The sequence below is a fragment of the Hemitrygon akajei genome, chromosome 4, assembly GCF_048418815.1.
Source record: "Hemitrygon akajei chromosome 4, sHemAka1.3, whole genome shotgun sequence".
Lineage (NCBI taxonomy): Eukaryota > Metazoa > Chordata > Chondrichthyes > Myliobatiformes > Dasyatidae > Hemitrygon > Hemitrygon akajei.
The window spans coordinates 15,776,401-15,797,481 of NC_133127.1; the positions used below are offsets into that span (position 1 = coordinate 15,776,401).

The 21,081-nt window shown below is 43.7% G+C and overlaps 2 protein-coding genes across 2 annotated transcripts in view; one reads left to right on the top strand and one right to left on the bottom strand.

Moving 5' to 3' along the window:
• The window catches only part of LOC140726138 (dedicator of cytokinesis protein 2-like), a 1,234,790-nt gene that overhangs the window by 590,573 nt on the left and 623,136 nt on the right, over positions 1–21,081 (bottom strand). The gene's annotated exons all lie outside the window — the stretch shown is intronic.
• Positions 1–21,081, top strand: part of LOC140726137 (uncharacterized) — a 118,386-nt gene that overhangs the window by 3,867 nt on the left and 93,438 nt on the right. Inside the window, exon 3 of the mRNA XM_073042109.1 lies at positions 19,354–19,428. Coding sequence (XP_072898210.1) covers positions 19,354–19,428 — 75 coding nt within the window. The remainder of the gene's footprint in view (positions 1–19,353; positions 19,429–21,081) is intronic.

Consider the following 21,081-nt stretch of genomic DNA (forward strand, 5'->3'; position numbering starts at 1 on the left):
GCTCAGCTCAAAACATCTCCCTGTCCTGAATTCCTTGGTCAATAAATTATGCTGTGGGATATTAATGCCAAGCTGCCAAAGGTGAAAATTCAGTGGCATTCACATTAAGCAGCTTAACATCTGCACTAAAATAACACATAAAAGACATTCTAATGCTACTCCAAATGTTTTTTATCTGAGAGGTTCATTTCAAGGAACTAATATTTTAATGTGCGTCCTCCAATATTGAAGTTCCCATTTGAGTAACGAGTTTGCCTGGGTCAAATTTGGCCAAGTCCCATTTACGCTCACAGCTTAAAAGCTTCAATTAATCGTCAGGAGAAGGACACCAGTGTAAGTTAAGGACGCAGAAAGAACAAGCAATCACAATTTCACTGACTAATATGGCAAACATATTAGCGAAAACAATTGGACAAAGCATCCACTGAAAAAATCTGGAACTATTCTTGTCAAGACAAGTCGAGTTTATTGTCATGTGGACAAGTATGGTGAGATACAGGTAGAATGAAAATCTTGCAACGGCATCATAAGAATCCATAGGTTCAGACAACACATGCTTAGTGGCCACTTTCTGAGGTGCCTCCTGTACCTAGTAAAGTGGCCTTTGAGTGTACGTTCATGGCCTTCTGCTGCTGTGGCCCATCTTCCTCAGGGTTTGATGTGTTGTGCGTACAGTGATGCTCTTCTGCACACCACTGTTGTAACAACATGTTTACTTGAGTTACTGTGAACTTCCTGTCAACTTGAACCAGTGGGTGATTTACACATACTTCGATAATAAATTCTCTTTGACTTTGGAAGTGTGGATGGATGCCCAGTAGTGGCAGATGGGCCAAAGGGCACTAGTTTCTATGCGGTATGACTGTGAAGAACTCTCACTGTATGCGAGGAACATCTCGTATACAGTCAGTGGCCATTTTATTAAGTACCTCCTGTATGCAGAAGGTACTCCATTGTAACGGGTGGGTATTTGAGTTAGTGTCGCCCTCCTGTCAGCTTGAACCAGTCTCCTCTGACGCTCTCATTAACAAGGTATTTTCGCGCACAGGAGTGCCCTTCACTAGATGTTTTTGTTTTTCACACCATTTTCTGTATGCTCTAGAGAATGCTGTGTGTGTGAAAATCCTAGATCAGCAGTTTCAGAGATACTCAAACCACCAGGTCTGGCATCAACAATTATTCCACAGTCAAATTAATTCAGATCACAGTTCTTCCCCATTCTGATGTTTGGTCTGAGCAATAACTGAACCTCTTGACCACGTGCCTTTGTGCAAGTTGCTGCCACATGATTGGCTGATTAAATATTTGCATTGACGAGCCCGTGTACAGGTGAACGTAACAGAGAGACCTTTGCATGTACGTATGTAAATTATACAAGATAGAGGAGCAGAATTAGGCCATTTGGCCCATCACGTCTGCTCCACCATTTCATCACGGCTGATCCAATTATTCTCTCAGCCCCAATCTCTTACCTTCTCCCCGTATCCCTTCATTCTCTGACCAATCAAGACAATGAAGGATAAAAAGAAACAGGTCGAAACAAAGCATACCATTAGGGCAAAAAAAGACAATCAGAGACACGTCCAAGGGGGTGCAAGAAGTGGTCCGTAGAGTTCTGTTGCTGAGGTAGGGTTAAGTCTGCAGCTCAAGACCCAGGTGGCATCACAGACTGGTGTTGAAACACCAATGTTGAAGAATTGAGAAGACCACAGAATGTAGTTGATTCAACACATTCCACCACAGGAAAAGCCCTGCCCATCACTGAGCACCAGGAGCACAGCAATAAGCATCCATCATCAGGGACCTACACCACCCAAGCCATGCTGCTTTCTTGCTGCTTTACAAACTGCAGGAGATACAGGAGCCTTAGGTCCCACAACTCCAGGTTCAGGAACAGTTACTTACATTCAACTATCAGGCTCCTCAACCAGTGTGGATAACTTCACTCACCTCAGCACTGAGCTGGTTCCCCACTCTATAGAATGATAATTTGTGCCAGACGGGTGGCTTGGAGTATCTCAAACTTCTGATCTCCTGGGATTTTCAGGCTCAACAGTCGCCAGAGTTTACAGAAAATGGAGCGAAAAACAAAAAAAACATACAGTGAGTGGTAGTATGTGGGTGAAAGAGCCTTGATAATGAGAGAGGTCAGAGGAGAATGTGGCTAGACAGGTTCAAGCTGACAGGAAGGTGAGAGCAACTCAGATAACCACGTGTTACAACAGTGGTGTGGAGAGGAGCATCTCTGAATGCTCAACCCATTGAAGTTTGAGGTGGCTGGGCTGCAGCAGCAGAAGAAGACCACACAGGGTTTCACTCCTGTACCTAATAAAATGGCCACTGAGTGTTTGTCAGCGATAATAAACCTGGTTTTGATTCTGAAGTCTTAAGAGGAGCTGCAGACAAAATGCTATTGAAATGTCAAGTGCTTTTGAGAGGTAATATAGAAATCCAAGTGTTTCTTTCCATTGTCCTTTAATTATAGCCAAACCCAGAGATATCCTTTCAATGACTGCTGTACATACAGACTGCATTACCAACTCTGGGCTGATGAGTGACTGCCATGTTTCTATGGGGAGCCATTGCAGTGCAGGGGGAGGCCATTTGCTCCTCCTAATCTGCACTGAATTTGAACATTACGACTTCAAAGGTGCTGCAAAATCCATTGCGGTGTCCTGAAATGCGAGGCTTTCGTTTGAAACGTGGTTCCCGAGAAAGCTCGCTCCAGGAGTAGCAGACAGAAACTGCAGACTCTGCAGCTGTGTGCTCCAGGCTTCTGGCATGGATGGCTTGCGTTTGTGATTATGTGTTTGTAAGATCGATCTTTTTATTGCACAGTGAGAGGTTCCTGTTCTCCAGTCATTGCTCACTCCCCAGGTGGCTTGTGTGTCACAAATTGCTTTCCAGGAAGAATCTGTTCCTTGGGGAATTTGTGTGTGCCTCCCACTCCTGACTCCAGTGTGAACCTAGGCTCTGGACAAGTTGACCACACAGGCGTCAGAGATTCGCTCTTGTTCTCTTAGTATCATCGAGTCTTGTGAATCTGAGCATGCTGACCATCAAGCATATACAGGTGTCCCCCGCTTTACGAATGTTCGCTTTATGCCACTTCGCTTTTACAAAAGACCTACATTAGTCACCTGTTTTCGCACTACAAAGAGGACTTCTGCCTTTACGAAAATTTTTCCCATATAATTTAATGGTTCTTCGCTTTCTGCCATTTTGGCTTAAGAAAGGTTTCAGAGGAACGCTGTATCTTTGTAAATGGGGGGGGGGGGGAAGAGAGACACCTGTACAGTAATTCCTTTCTATTCTTCCTACAATTGGGGTGGCATGGCAGGGAAACACACACTTTATGTTTCAGGTGACCCAGGTTCGATTCCCTCCACTGCCTGTAAGGAGTTTGTACGTTCTCTCTGTGACCACATGGGTTTCCTCTGGATTCTCCAGTTTCCTCCCACAGTCCAAAGACACACTGGTTGGTAGGTTAATTGGTCATTGTAAATTGTCCTGTGATTAGGATTGAATCAAGGGATTTGCTGGGTGCGGCTCAAAGGGCCTGAAGTACCTATTCCGTACTCTTTCACAATAAATAAATAAATGTCCCATCAACTCTCCCCATATTCTCCACTCACTTACACTCCAGGGCCATTTTATTAGGTTCAGGAGTGGAACCGGTGTGGTTTTCTATTACTGTAGTCCATCCACCTCAAGGTTCAGAGTGTTGTGTACTTAGAGATGCTATTCTGCACACCACTGTTGTAACACATGGTTATTTGAGTTTCCTACACATTCCTTTCAGCTTGAACCAGCCTGGCCATTCTTCTCTGACCTCTCTCATTATCAAGGCATTTTCACTCACAGAACTGCCACTTACTGGATGTTTTTATTTGTTTTGCGCACCATTCTCTGTAATCTCTAGAGTCTGTTGTGCCTGAAAATTCCAGAAGGTCGGCAGTTTCTGTGATACTCAAACCACCCTGCCTAGCATCAACAATCTCTCACAGTCAATGTCATTTACATGACATTTCTTCCCCATTCTGATGTGTGGTCTGAACAACAACTGAACCTCTTGACCATGTCTGTCATCCATTCAGTTGCTGCCACGTGATTATCTGATTAGATATTTGCATTAAGGAGCAGGTGTACCTAATAAAGTGGTCAATTAACTTACCAACCCATATATGTCTGGGACGAGGAGGGGAATGGGAATAACCAATGCAGTCACGAGGAGAACGTGCAGTCTTCACATTGACAGCACCAGAGAACAGATCTGAACCTGGGTCGTGGTGCTGTCAGTCTGCATCTCTACTAGCTGTATTTATTGCCATTATGAGATACAGTGACCGGTGGCCCAGTGTTTTAATTCCCATTCCCATTCCAACATGTCAGTCCATGGCTTTCTCTTGTGCCAAGATGAGGCCACCCTCAGGGTGGAGGAGCAACACCTTATATTCCATTTGGGTAACCTCCAGCCTGATAGGATGAGTATCTATTTCTCCTTCCTATAAAAAGAATTTTCCCTTCCCCACCCCTATTCTTTTCTCCACTCTGGCCTCTCACCTTTCTATCACTTCCCCCGGTGCCTCTCTTCCTTCCCTTTCTCCTAACACTCTTCTTTCCTATCAGATTCCTTCTTCTCCAGCCCTTTACATTTCCGACCCACCTGACTTCACCTATGACCTCATGGCTATCCTCCCTCCCCTCCCCTCACCTTTTTTATTCTGGCATCTTCCCCCTTCCTTCTCAGTCCTGAAGAAGGGTCTTGGCTCAAAGCATCGACTGTTTATATATTTACATAAGTGCTGCCTGACCTGCTGAGTTCCTCCAGCATTTTGTGTGAATTGCTTTGGATTTCCAGCATCTGCAGACTTTCTCATGTCAAAGATACAGTGAACTGTCCAGAATGGTCATACACTAAGTAACTATATCAAGGTAGTAGCCAGGAAAGAGAATGCAGAGTATAGTGTTGTAGTTACAGAGGAAGTGCAGTGCAGGTAAACAAATAAAGTGCAAGGGTCACAACGAGACCAGGAGTTTATTCTTAGTATTTGGGTGGTCTGGTCAAGAGTCTGATAATTTTGGGATAGAAGCTATCCTTGAACCTGGTTGTACAGGTTCTCAAGAGCATGTGTCTTCTGCCTGACAAGCGAGAAAAGATCTGGGCTGGGAGAGACTATCAGACTGCTTTCCGAATGTTCTGGGCACTGTTGGCAGAGTTAGTGGAGGGGAGGTTAGTTTGTGTGATGGACTAGGCTGCATTCACAACTCCTCACAATTCTTTGGAGTCTTGGGTAGAGCAGCTTCCATACCAAGCTTTAATACTTTTTTTTTACATTCTGATAATGCTTACTACCAGTGAAATCATTGCTACAAAGGCCATTCTCAAGGGATATAAGTTTAAGGTGACTGGAAATTGAATTGATGGGACAACTTATTTTGCAGTGTGAGCAGGCAATTAGGTGGAACGAAGAACAGTATATTCCAGGAGTCCCATGATGAAACTGAATTGTAAATGCTACTTATCTTATTCCAAAGAAGACTGAGGCAAGCGAGGCTCCCACCCCCACCCATCCCCCCACCATCTTCACTGCATTTTATGGGAGCACCATTGAGAGCATCCTGACAAGTTGCATCTCCATCTGGTATGGGAGCAGTCGAGCTTCGGCCCAGAAGCCCCAAGAAAGGATGGTGAGAACAGCTGAGAGGATCATGGGGGTCTCCCTACCATCCGTTGGGGATATTTATCAGGAGTGTTGTATATGCATAGCAACGGAGCTGTAGAGGAGTGTGTATCAAGCTTCAAATTCCTTGGTGTCCACATTTCTGATGATCTCACCTGGTCCCTAAACTCTTCATTCCTGATCAAAAAGGTGCAACAGCGCCTTTATTTCCTGCGGAGCATCAAGAAAGCTCACCTCTGTCCCAGGATACTGACGGACTTTTACCGCTGTATCACTGAGAGCATACTCACCAACTGCATCTCAGTGTGGTATGGTAATTGTCCCGTATCGGACCGCAAAGCACTCCAGCGGGTGGTGAAAACTGCCCAGTGGATTATCGGCACCCAATTGCCCACCATTGAGAACATCTGCCATAAACGCTGCCTGGGCAGGGTAAAAAGCATTATCCAGGATGCATCTCACCCTAACCGTGGACTCTTTACTCTCCTCCCATCCGGTAGGTGCTACAGGAGCCTCCGCTCCCACACCAGCAGGCACAGGAAGAGCTTCTTCCCTGAGGCTGTGACTCTGCTGAACTTCACATCACAGCGCTAAGCCGTATTGCACCCATATTGTACTGTCTCAGTACTTTTATATTTATATGCTGTAGCACTTACTTTTTATTTGCAGTTATTTTGTAAATAACACTATTCTTTGCATTTCTGGTTAGATGCTAAATGCATTTCATTGGCTTTGTATCTGTACTCAGCACAACGACAATATTTAATATTAATGCACTTTAGTTTGTTACTTATGTGTGATTCACCTGTAGGTTTGATTCTTACCTTCATAAGTTATCGTGTGTTATGTGTTTTACATCCTGGTTCAGAGAAACGTCTCGGTGCTATATACATTGTATGGTTCTGTACGTTATATACACATATGCAGTTAAATGACAATAAACTTCACTTGGCTTGGTGCTGTGTTCAAAGTTCAAAGTGAATCTAAACTCAAAATCCATATATGTCACTATATATTACTCTGAGATTCATTTCCTTGCAGGCATTCACAGTGGAATAAAATAGAATCAATGAAAAAGTACACATAAAGACTGATAAACAATATATAAAAAGACAAATTGTGCAAATATGGAAAAAAAACTACTACTAATAAATAAACCAACCAACAAACAAAATAAATATGGAAAACGTGAGTTGTAGAGTCCTTGAATGTGAGCCCATAAATTGGGGAATCAGTTCAGTGTTGAAGAGTAATAACTGTTCCTGAGCCTAGAGTCCAAAGAGGGGAGGCTGGTTTCTCCAATGGATTGAACTGTCTTGACAACTCTCCATAGTTTCTTGAGGTCACATGCAGAGCACTTGCAAACCAAGCCATTATGCATAAGGTGCTTTTTTTTTTGGATAACTGATTAAAAAAAAAGATAAGGTTATGCTTGCTGGTATTAGGTATTCCATCATGGGAATACGATTCTAGCTATTCACCCTGTCTATGCCTCTCTTAATGTTATAAGCTTCTACCAGCAATTCCCTCAACCTCCAATACTACAGAGAAGAAAAAAAGAGTCCAAGTCTGTCCAATATCCCTGAAAGTTAATGCACTCTCGTCCTGGAAGGTTTAGGTGAAATATTTAAGGGGAATATGAGGGCAAATTTCTTCACTCAAAGGGTGGTACGAGCTTGGAATAAGCTGACAGCAGGATGCGAGTTCAATTATAACATCTCAGAAAAGTTTAGATTGATACGAGGTTTGGAGGAATTATGGGCCGGGGCTCATTAGAAGAGCAAGTTGGCATGGACTAGATGGGCTGAAGGGCCTGTGTCTAGGTTGCAGTATTCTCTGACACTATGAAAAAGGCTGGCCTACTGTGCTGTGTGTAATATGAAGAAGCATGGGACTAACTCTGAGCTCAGGCACCATCTCGATGGGCTGAACGGTCTTCCATTGCGTTGTGACCTAGTGCAAGCAGAAGGGAGGAAAAGCAGCCTGAATTCTCGGGAGATGACCACTTCACAGTATGCTCTCACCATAAACATCCCCCCACTGCAACCTTGCCTGCAGATGGGTCCTCTGGTTCAGCAAGGAGACTGGCACAGCCCCTCTGAATACAAAGTGGAAGCAATCCCTTCTCTCCAATTACCATCCCTCAACTTAACAAGCATAAAATCCATCAAAGGAAATTAAAAGCACTTTGCTTAAATATACACTGAAACAACACAACGCTAATGGAATCTATTATTGCTTTCATTGGCAACTGTGTTTGATGAAGTTTACGCGGGATGTCGTAGCATGCTTTCCCATACCAGATGAGGTTGTAGTGTGGCCAAAAATAACTGTGATGAAGATGTCCTGGGGTTGGGGGGGGGGGGGGGTGCAGAGTGAGAAGGAGAAAAACACATTATAAATAGATGCAGGAATAGGCCATAAACTCCCTCGAGCAACTACCAAGGCAATGAACTTGGGTGACTGGAGAATCATTAGTCCCAGCTGGAGGCCATTCTGTCCTTAATGCCAGTGCTAGCTCCTTATGGAGCAATCCCGCCAGTCCCATTCTCGAAAGCACTGGATCGTGTGGATAGTCAGAGGCTTTTTCCCAGGGCTGAAATGGTTAACACGGGAGGGCACTGTTTTAAGGTGCTTGAGAGTAGGTACAGAGGAGATGTCTGGGGTAAGTTTTTTACACAGAGAGTGGTGAGTGCGTGGAATGGGCTGCTGGCGACAGATGCGGAGGCGAATACGAAAGGGTCTTTTTAAGAGACTCCTAGATAGGTACATGGAGCTTAGAAAAATAGAGGGTTGTGGGTAACCCTTGGTAATTTCTAAAGTAAGTACATGTTCGGCACAGCATTATGGGTGAAAGAGCCGGTATTGTGCTGTGGGATTTTTCTATTTTATTCCCTCAAGATCCTGTTCAATTCCCTTTTGAATGTTCTTTTAGATCAGGGGCTCCCATCCTTTTTTGTGCCATGGACCAATACCACAAGGTAAGGGGTCTAGGGATCCTCATTTGGGAGCCCCTGTCATAGATGGTGCTTCCATGACTCTCTAAGGCTGTGACTTCAGAATCATTAGTATCTTCTGATGAAGGTTCTCAGACCAAAACATTGACAGTTTTTTCCCCCACCGTAGATACTGCTTAACCTGCTGAGTTCCTCCAGCGTTTTGTGTGTGTTGCTTTATATTTCCAGCATCTGCAGAGCCTCTTGCGTTCAGAATCCTACCTGGCCTGTCTCTCTCCTCTCTCACCAGGCAGAAGATACAAAAACTTGATAACATGTACCACCAAGGCTCAAAGACGGTTTCCATCCAGCCACTATCACACTTCTTATGAACCTCACATAAGCAAAAGGTGAACTCGCCCAGGCAACACACACACACCACTGGAGGAACTCTGTAGTTCAGGCAGAATCTATGGAAAAGAGTAAACAGTCGATGTTTCGGGCCAAGACCTTTCTTCAGGTTTTGAACTCCCATACAGAGATGGAATTTCTTCAGCCCGAGAGCGGTGAATCTGTAGGATTCATCACCACAGGCCAAATCATTGAGTATACTTAAAATGGAGGTTGATAGGTTCTTTTCATTGCCTTTATGTACTTCTGAATGGCACAAACTGTCTGAATAGCATGAAAAACAAAAGCTTTTCACTGTTTCTCGATACACACGGCAAATATAAACAAAAATATCCAAATCATCAATACATTCTGCCAAAATATATTGACACCTCCAAATCCACTCCTATCCCATCTGGCTCTTTCTGCCTCAATCCACTAGTCACTTACCGTAATCTGTTTTACCCCTCCTTTCTTCATTATACTGGCTACCTTTCAGCTCTACAGCTAATCTGTTTGAAATGCTGTTGCAGGAAAGCAGCATCCAATTTCAAGGACCCCCACCATCCAGGCCATGCTCTCTTCTCACTACTGCAATCAGAAAGGAGGTACAGGAGCCTCAGGACTTGCATGACCAGGTTCAGGAACAGTTATTACCCCTCAACCATCAGGCTCTTGAACCAGAGGGGATAATTTCACTCAACTTCACTTGCCCCATCACTGAAATGTTCCCACAGTCAATGGATTCAATTTCAACGACTCTTCATCTTATGTTCTTGTCAATACTTACTTCTTCTTTTGTATTTGCATAGCTTGGTGTCTTCTGTATTCTGGTTGAATTCCAGTTGGGCGGTCTTCCACTGATTCTGCTATGACTATTATTCTATTGATTTATAGAGTATGTCCTCAAGAAAATGAATCTCGAGTTTGTATATGGTGACATGTATATACTTAGATAATCAATTTACTTTGAACTTCATTACAGGGTCTTGACCTGTAATGTTGCCAATTAGACGGTAGTACGTAAGAGTAGAATTAGGTTATTCTGCCCTTCAAATTTGCTGTGCCATTCCATCATGGCTGATTTATTATCTCCCTGAATCCCAACAAATCCTCTCCACTGCCCCCAGACCCCCATCACCAGATGTTGCTCGATTCTGCCAGCAATTTAGCTTTTGCTCTTATTTCTGTGCTGTCTTTGTTCTGGGTCTCTATAACCTTAACCTTAGATAGAAGAACACCACATCTGTGCCCGAGCATAGGTTAGAGGATAAATGCTGTCCAGAACGTAGACAAATCTCTCTTGATTCTCTCAGATGGCACCATTATCTGCAAACAGCTGTTGGCCCTGAGGCAGTTTATGTTTGTGTAGGTAGGCTTAATGATGAGCTTTTTTAAAAAAAATTCAGAGAGAAAGGGTCATGTCTTGGTTTCACGTCCCAAAAGATGTTCTCCACATCTGTCCTTCATGTATTGGCCTAAATTATTCTGTATTTTACTTTATTGAGGTCCAGTCCATTCCAGCCCTTCCAGCCATGCTGCCCAGCAAACCTTCCATTTAATCCTAGCCTAATCACAGCAGAACTTACATTGACCAATTAAGCTGTCAACCAGTACCTCATGGGAGTGTGAGAGGAAGCTGGAGCACCTGGAACAAACGCACGTGGTCATGCGGGAACGTACAGACTCCTTACAGGCAGCAGCAAGAAATGAACTAGACAGAGTAATTCAACCTGGGGTCCATGGACCCTTCGGTTAATGTTAAGGGTCCATGACATAAAAAGGTTGGGCACCCTGCACCAGGAGGTCAAACACCAACCTGATTCTACGTTACACAAATTAACTCCGTTTGCACTTCTTGCAGCCTCAGGAAAACAGCTAAACCTAAACGTCATCCCCTCCTGCTCGGGTCCTTCTCTCTTCTTCCCCCTCCAATTAAGGAGAAGATACAAAATCCCGAGAACATGAATTACCAGGGCTGGCACGGTGACTTAGCTCTATGATCGAGGTTCAATTCCCGCTGCTGTCTCAAAGGAGTCTGTACATTCTCCCTTGACTGTTGAATTTCCTCTGGATCCTCCGATTTCCTCCCCCATTCCAAAGACACACTCTATTCTGCATTCTGTTTAACTCTTTAATATAATTAACTATTATTTAATTATTGAATATCTATATACTTACTGTAATTCACCAATTTTTAAATTTCTATTGTTATGCTTTGCATTGTACTGCTTGCACAAAGACAACACCTCTCACAACATATGCCAGTGATATTAAACCTGATTCCAATTCTGATTCTGAGAGTTAGTCCATTTGGCCCATCAAGTCTGCTCCACCATTTCATCACAGCTGATCCCTTTCCATTTCAGCCCCAATCTCCTGCCTTCTCCCCGTATCCCTTCATGCCTCATCTAATCGAGAGTCTATCAACCTCTGCCTTAAATATACCCAATATCTTGGCCTCCACAGCCACCTGTGGCAACGAATTCCATAGATTCACTGCACTGTGGCTAAAGAATATGTAAAAAGCCATTCAGCCTTTAGTGCATCATTCAAATTCACTCTAGCCACTGTTCTTTTACCGCTGCAAAAATTTGTCCAGTGTATCCATGGCCATAGATTGAAGAAAGTTCCTCTCATTTCACATGCCAGCCTCCACCAGTTTATTTAAATGTAAGTCTTTCAACAACTGGATATTAAGCAGAGCAGTATAGTAATGTAATGCTATCACAGAGTCCACTGCATGATTGGGGTTCGATTCCCACTGCTGACTATAAAGAATTTGTACATTCTCCCCATGACCTCTGAGTGCTCCAATTTCCTCCCACATTCCCAAGACATTCGGGTTAGGGCTAGTGAGTCGTGGGCATGCTATGTTGGCCCAAGCACGAAGCTCGCTAATCTGATTTGATGCAAGTGACAGATTTCTCTGCATGTTTCGATGCACATGTGACAAATAAAGCTCATCTCATCTTCAAAATTGAAGCATAATTGTTCAACTGCTGGGGCTCTCAGCTAGTTCAGTGGAGTCTGGGGACATGAGTGCTTCTCTCAAACTCCAGGAAATGGCTGCCCTTCACGATCACTTTCTGATCCGAGAGTGAAAGTGACGGACACTCATTCTCACCAACGTTCTCAGATTTCCGAGGACGTCTATAAGAGGATTACTTCAGCCGTTGGGAAAATGTGTTGGAGCTGATCCAGATTGCTTAAAATGTAAACCGATTAGGATGATGCGTCAGGACTGGATGAAGTTAAGTGGCTTCAAAATGGCTCTCTGTCATATTGAGGTTAATCCTTTTGTCAAAATAGCAGACGATGGAGCTGCTCGCGGCCACAAAAACGGGACCCTTTGCTCGTGTAAACACCGCTAAAGGAAAATACCAGCAAGGGAAGGGTTTTCAGCAGAAGTGGATGGACGGAGAGAGAACATAGAACATTATGGCACAGTAAAGGCCCTTCAGCCCACAACACTGGCACCACGGTAGGGCAGCGGTTAGCACGACACAATTACAGCCTGGGGCATTCCGGGGATCAGAGTTCAATTCCAGCATCGCTTATAAGGAGTTGTACACTCTCCCCATGAACTGCATGGGTTTCCTCCAAAGACTGAACGTAAGCATACAGGTACAGCAGGCAGTGAAGACAGCTAATGTCATGTTGTCATGTCCCCTTCATAACAAGGGGAGTTGAGTACAGGAGCAAAGAGGTCCTTCTGCAGTTGTACAGAGCCCTGGTGAGACCACACCTGGAGTATTATGTTCAGATTTGATCTCCAAATTTGAGGAAGGACATTCTTGCTATTGAAGGAGTGCAGCGTAGGTTCACGAGGTTGATTCCCAGGATGGCGGAACTGTCATATGTTGAAAGATTGGAGCGACTGGGCTTGTATACACTGGAATTTAGAAGGATGAGAGGGGATCTGATTGAAACATGTAAGATTATTAAGGGATTGGACATGCTAGAGGCAGGAGACATGTTCCCAATGTTGGGGGAGTCCAGAGCCAGAGGCCTCAGTTTAAGAATAAGAGGTAGGCCATTTCGAACAGAGTTGAGGAAAAACTTTTTCACCCAGAGTGTTGTGGATCTATGGAATGCTCTGCCTCAGAAGGCAGTGGAGGCCAATTCTCTGGATGCTTTCAAGAAAGAGTTAGATAGAGCTCTTAAAGATAGCGGAGTCAAGGGATATGGGGAGACGGCAGGAACGGGGTACTGATTGTGGATGATCAGCCATGATCACATTGAATGGCGATGTTGGCTCGAAAGGCCGAATGGCCTACTCCTGCACCCACCTATTGTCTATAAAGACGTACCAGTTAGCAGGTTAATCGGTCATTGTAAATTGTCCTATGATTGGGCCAGGTGGGTTGCTGGACAGTGCAGTTGTTGGGCTGGAAGGGCCTGATCCGTGCTGTATCACTAAATAAAAAAACATTAAAATATTGTGCTGATATTTAAACCTACCCCAAAGTCAAAATTCAAAGTAAGTTTATTATCAAGATACATATATGTCACCATGTTCAACCCTGAGATTCACTTTGTTGTGAGCATACTCAATACATCCATAATAGAATAATAACCATAATAGAATCAATGAAAGACACCCAACTAGGACATTCAACCAGTGTGCAAAAGACAACAAACTGTGCAAATACAAAAAGAAATAATAATATTATCGAGAACATGAGAAGAAGAGTGCTTGAAAGTGAGACTACTGGTTGTGGGAACATTTCAATGATGGGCTAAGTGAAGTTGTCCCCACTGGTTTAACAGCCTCATGGCTGAGGGGTGATAACTGTTCCTGAACCTGGTGGTGAGAGTCCTGAGGCTCCTGTACCTTCTTCCTGATGGCAGCAGTGAGAAGGTGGTGGTGGGGGTCCGTGATGAGGGATGCTGCTTTCCTGCGACAGCGTTTCATGTAGGTATGTTCAATGGTGTGCAGCGCTTTGCTGTGATGGGCTAGGCCATATCCACTTTTGTTTCCTACATAACCCTCCATTTTATATCATCCATCTACCTATTTAAGAGTTTCTTAGATGTCGCTAATGTATCTGCCTCTAACTACCATCCCCGGCTGCATGTTGCAGACAGCCACCACTCTCTATATAATGACTTGCCTCTGATATCACCCCCCTCCCATACTTCCCTCTAATCACCTTAAAATGTTTTCCCCTTGTATTAGGTCATAAGACATAGGAGCAGAATTAGGCCATCTGGCCCACCAAGTCTGCTCTGCCATTCAATCATGCCGATTCTTTTTTCTTCTCCTCCTCAACTTCAGTTCCCAGTCTTCGCCCCGTAACCTTTGATGCCATGTCTAATCAAGGACCTATCAATCTCTGCCTTAAATAAACCAGCGACCTGGCCTCCGGAGCTGCATGTGGCAACAAATTCCACAAATTCACCACCCAATGGTATTCACCATTGCACCCTGGGAAAAGGCCTCTGCTGTCCACTCTATTTAAGCCTCTCATTACCTTGATGGAGGTGTTAGTGTGGGTTTACAGGAAGAAGCAAAGACATGTCTTCATGTGTTGCCCCTATAGTCACCACAACAGCCAGAGAAATGGTGCGGGTAGCTGGTGCTGTAAATGTGGGAAAGGTGTAGGTCGAACTGTGCATGGCAGGATCCCACAGACAGCAAAGCCACAATGGTCTTGCAATTTGATTTGCTCACTGAGTTTAGTAGTACAGGAAATGGCTTTTAGCCCATTAAGTCCCATATCAGCAGATATCAACAGTTTAATGCAAAAGCAAGGCCTTATGAGATGAGAGATTTAGTCATGGTTCCCCTTCCTCACTGCATGCCCTGTCACCTACTTTACCCTCTTCCTTCTGATCCAACCAAATTGTTTTTCAGTTGTTCTGTGGCTGCCTGTAAGGAGGCGAATCTCAAGGTTTTATAATGTATACATTCTTCGATAATAAATGTACTTCAAACCTTGAATTGTCAATGTGGACGTGGATTTTGACTCATCCTCACAGGGGGCGTAAATCTGACTGCTTCACTGTTCCGTCTGTGAAGGAGTTTACCTTGCCTCCTCCCCATGTCGGTACAGGCAGCATTTTCCTACTCAGATATCTTGGCCCCTGCTGCGAAAGCCTATTTTTTGCTTGTCTGGAAGCCACCTGACATTAAACATTTTCTCAATATAAAAGCTGTGACTTGCACTTCACAAAGTGCTCTTCAGCTTGGAAAGTGGTGCTGGCTTGATCCAAGGTCAGGGAAATTAAACGTAGTTCCTTTTTGATGTGGAATGAAAGGCTGGTGTTAGGGAGGCTCAGTGTGGTGAGGTTGGCCCAGAGAATCATGAGAGGTTGCTGGGCAAGGTCCCAACTGAGTCAACAGGGCTCTGCATGGTTAATGCATCAACTGCAACACACACTAAAAGCTGGAGGAACTCAGCAAGTCAGGCAATATCTAAAAAAGGAGCAAATGCCAATGCAAGTAGACACTATTGGATACCAGAATTAGGGAACATATCACTCCCATAGTAGCTAATCTGCATTGGCTTCCTGCATCTTTTAGAATTGATTTTAAAGTTCTCTTACTTGTTTTAAAAGCTCTTAAAGTTCTGGGGCCAGAGTACATCACAGAATCGTTTTCGTTTTATAATCCTGTTCAAACCATCAGATCTTCATTCACTTAAATTTAAACAATCTCCCTCAAAGATTATTGGCAATTTAGCTTTTTGAACTACACTCCTAAACTGGGGAACTCAATACCTAAAAGTACAAGGGATGCAGACTCAGTTGAACACCAGCTCAAAGCCTATTTATTTAACCTTGCTTTTAACTAACATCTTTCTGGCTTTTATTTTTGTGCTTATTTTTATTTTATTTTCATATTTGTACTTTTATTCCTTTGTAAAGTTCAAAGTACTTTCAGTTTATTAGCTAAGTACATATATGTCACCATAAACAAAAGTATTTGGAACTACTGTAAATGTTCTTATTATTATTCTGTCCAATATCAGATTTTGGAGCAGTAGTGACTGGCTCAGCCCTATTACATCGCCAGCAACTCAGGTTACCTTTAATGAGTTTGTACATTTCCCCCAATGCATGGGTTGCCTCATGCAGTCCGGGAATGGATGTTAACAGGTTAATTGGTCTCATGGGTGTAATTGGGCAGCATAGATCCATTGGCCAGAATGGCCTGTTACTGTGCTGTATCCCGAAAAGAAAAGTTTGACCCTTCGTATGGACTGCTAAGTTCCTCCAGCATTTTGGTAAGATGAGTTTTATTTGTCACATTGAAAGATACAGTGAAATGCGTCGTTTGCATCAAATCAAATCAGTGAGGATTGTGCTGGGGGCAGCCGGCAAGTATTGCCACACTTCCAGCACCAACTTAGCATGACAACAACTCTCTTACCCTAACCGTACACCTTTGGACTGGGGAAGGAATCCAGAACACCTGGAGAAAACCTATGCAGATACAGGGAGAATGTACAAACTCCTTTACAGATAGAAGCGGCAACCTTGGGCACAAATATGTACTGTAGCTAGGGTGCCTAAGACTGTTCACAGTACTGTATTTATCAATGCGGAGCACAGAGCGAGCTTGCAACTCTGGTGAGAGCCAAGGATGTTAGGAATGGGAATGGTGGAGCACCATGGGAGGGTTGTGGGACAGGTGGTAGAGAAGGAGTGTCGGGGCGGGGCAGGGAGTGGGTACAGGCACAGTCAGCCCTGAGACACCAGGCAAGATCATTTGATCCCAAACATTGATTTATTGACCATTACAGAATGTCTTGCGGGTGCTTCCTGCTCTCTCCCCTCTCCCTTCCCCTTTTCCCAACCATGATTCCTTTTTCTGTGCCCCCTTCCCACAATAGAGATGCATATCAGAATCAGGTTTATCATCACTCACATATATTGTGAAATTTATTTGTTTTTTTTGCAGCAGTACAGTACAATACATAAAATTACTACAGTTCTATGCAAAAGTCTTAGGCCCCCCTTGCACAGTACTGTAAAACAAAGTATTACCACAAAAAAATTCAGTGAAGTATAGTTCAAAATGCATGGGAGGTGCATGCGAAATGCAGGTAAACAGTAAACATCTCACTGTTTTAGCGATGACACCTCAGTGGTGGCAGGGTATTCATTAGTCGCACAGCTTGGGGGACAAGGCTGTAATTCCGTCTGGCAGTCCTAGTCCTGATGCTCCTGTACCTCCTTCCTGATGTAGTGGGTCAAAGGGATTGTGTGATGGGTGGTAAGGATCGTCAACAATGCTTCAGGCCCTTCGTATACTTAGTCAGAGTTCAGGATTGTACCTGGCTCAGAGGAGCTGTCAGGCAGTGACTCTACCAGCAGTGCTAAAGTGCCATTCTCTTGCACTCAATGACTAGAGAATTGTGGAGGTTCGCAACCTTTTGGGCAAAGGTTTCTGGAAGGAAGGTTTGCATATTTGGGAGAAATCCGAGAATTTGACTCAGCAAGCATGGCTGTATTTGACAAGGTCAGTACGGTCCACAGCTGGAGGACATGAGGAATACTCGGAGATTGGATAGTTTGAGATGGTTTTCTGTGGAGCAAAGGAGCTGAGGGATGACTTTATAGGATGCTACAGCATGGAAATGGGCTATTCTGCCCATTTGTTCCATGCTGGTCCATTCACTCCTCTCCACCTCTGACTCCAGATGAAAAATTACCACAGGATTTGCTCTCCAGTTAATTTAATGCAAGAATATAAGTGAGAGGCATACATAGGATAGACTGCTGTATCCTTCTCCTGGGGTCAAAATGTCTAATATTAGAGGGTATGCATTAAAGGTGAGAAGGGACACGTTTTAAGGAGATGTGCTGAACGAGTGTTTTATACAGAGAGTGGTGGGTACCTGGCATTGCAAGTGGTAGATGAGGTGTTGATGAGGATTATGAATATGGCTGAGAGGTCATAGGGGTCTTTCTACCATCCATCAGGAACATCTGTTGGGAGTGCTGTGTCAGGGACACAGAAATAAATATTGTAAGGTATTATTAATATTGTAAGTATTATGAAGGATCCCACCCATTCATCCAGCATCCTCTTTGACTTTCTATCATCAGACAGGAGACTCCGATGCATAAAGACAAGAATGGTCAGGATGGGAAACAGTTTCTTCCCTCAGGTCACTAGGCTTTTGAACTCCCTGCTACATTGCATTTCAAGGGTCACCGGTTAATCTGTTCTGTTCTTTACAATATTTTATTTATGTACTTTACTTTGTTTATTTATGCATAATTCATCTGTAGATTTTATCCTTAATTTCATAAGTTATTGTGATATGTGTGCGTTATGTGTAGACCCTAGATGTTGTCTCATTGTCTTAGTTAAATTGCAATAAACTTGACTTGCATAGGTACAGGGAATGGAGGGATATGGACATTGATAGGCAGAAGGGTTTAGTTTGGCATTTAATTACTAGTTTAGTTAGTTCAGCACAACATTGTGGGCTGAAGGGCCTGTTCCTCGACTGTACTGTTGTACTGTACGTTCTATATTCTATTGATCCAAGGAACTTCTTGGTGATGGCTGGCGCTGCAAAGCATTACGTTAACCATTGCACTACCGTGTCACCTATCAGATAATTTTACATTAACCATGGGTTCTGTCAGACAAGAGGAACTTATTCAACAGTGTGTCGGAGGAAAATCCCATTATCCCACTCCATCCCACAATGCCACTTCTCTCTCCACAAAAGGGCCGGGAGCTTGCATGGCTGTGGGACCTTTGCAGGAGAAAGAGAAGGAGATAGGCGGTACTCTCTCTGGCTTCTCCCTCCTTCCTTTCCAGTCCTCAGCCAGAAATATCGGATGTTTATTCCTCTGCATAGATGCTGGTTGACCTGCTGAGTTTCTCCGGCATTTTGTGTGTGTTTATTTATTTAGTAGAGATACAGCATGAAGCAGGCCCTTTCGGCCCAATGAGCCACACTGTCTAGCAACCCACCAATTTAACCCCTAGCCTCATCACGGTACAATTTACAATGATCAATTAACCTACTGACTGGTACATCTTTGGACTGTGGGAGGAAACCCACATGCATATGGGAAGAATGTACAGGATTTCTTACTGAGGATGCCAGAAACTGAACTTCGAACTCTGGTGCCCTGAGCTGTAATAGCGCCAGGCTAACCGCGATGCTACTGTGCGCCTCACTCTCTGAATGTGTTACTTAGCATTTCCAGCATCTGAAATATCTCCTTATGAGGGATACTCTGCAAAGCTGCTGGACAGATAAGTTGCAAATATTCCTCAGGTTGGGTCTGGAATGTGTGTGTGTGTGCGCGTGGGTGCGTGGTCACATTACCATTAATCAATGATTAATTATGCACACTTTGCATTCCAGGAGACAGTCTTACCACACCGGACAGGACATAGCGAACTGCGGGACCTGTCGGGACTGTGCCTGCATCATCTACAGGTAAAGGCACCCTTTGTCTAACATCAAACTTGGCAATGAGACCAATGACCTACAATATACACAGAGCAAATACTGCTCCACTTAACCATGACAGCTCGCAGATGAATTTAGCTACGTGTGGCTCTGTTCATTAGTGATATTTCAAATGCTTACACATTATTAGGCAGATATGGTCTCCAGGGAGACAACCAATTCTCATCCATTAGATGGCTTTAATATATGTGCTTCATTAGGCAAAGCTATTATGAACTGATAGCTGCTGATAATGTAATAATGACTTATAAAATATATTGTCACCAAGATGACCAGCAGAGAAAGCAGGACTAAAAGGAGATCATGACAAAATATCTACACTTGTATTATGTTGGGGTTGGAGAGTGCAGTACAAATTTCTCAGCGGCATTATAAAATAGACAATAAAAAAGTCATAGGACACTACACACAAAAGAGCTCTTCAGCTCTTCTAGTCTGTGCCGAAGTGTTATCCTGCCTAGAGAGGTACGGAGAGTCCAGCACATCTGTGGATGTGAACTTCCCTCCATTGAGGACATTTACAGCAGCAGGTGCATAAAGAAGGCCTGGAAAATCACTGGGGACACCAGTCACCCCAACCGTAAACTGTCTCAGCCACTTATGTCTGGCAAACAGTACCGCAGCATTAAAGCCTGGACCAACAGGCTACAGGACAGCTTCTTTCTACAAGCCATTAGACTTATAAAATCACATGTCTGAACATTGCGACGGAGTCATAACACAAACATTTTTACTCCCTCACTTTGTGGGATGGATGTAAGATTTAAATAAATTTATTTCAATTCAATTCACTCACCCGGGCCATATCCCAACATACCCATCCCATCTAAGTACCTAACCGAACTTCTCTAAAATTTTGCAATTGAACCCACATCCACCACTTCTACTGACAGCTCGTTCCACACTCTCACCACCCTCTGAGTGAAGAAGTTCCCCCTCAGGTTTCCCTGAAACATTTCACCTTCACCCTTAACCCATGACCTCTAGTTCTAGTCTCGCCCAACCTCAGTGGAAAAAGCCTGCTTGCATTTACCCTATCTGTAGCTCTAATAATTCTGCATATCTCTATCAAATCTCCCCTCATTCTCCAATACTCCAGGGAGTAAAATCCTCACCTATTCAATCTTTCCCAATAACTCAAGTCCTCAATTCCCAACAACATCCTTGTAAATTTTCTCTGTAATCTTTCAATCTTATTGATATCTTTCCTGTAGATAAGTGACCAAAGGTGCACAGAATACTCCAAATTAAGCCTCACCGAAGTCTTAACTTCAACAACTTCACCATGATCATCATGACTCCAGTATTTCTACTATTTTTAAATGTTTCTTAATTGTACATATGATTTTTTATGTTCTATCGCTGAGCAGCAGTGAACCATCTGATTGGCCTTTCAGAGTTCTCTTGGGAACTAGTTGACTTGATCAGCATTTCTGATCTGACTATTGTTCACGATTGCACTTAATAAAAAAAATCTTGTAATCAGCTCATCCATGTACTCTGTGGAGTGCCTGATATTCAGCCTGATATGTTTGCAATAGATGTGAATGGTGAGCCTCGTGCGGGCGATGGTACTGAGTCTCCGCAGCACTGCCATTATGCACTGTTGTCTCCCACCCC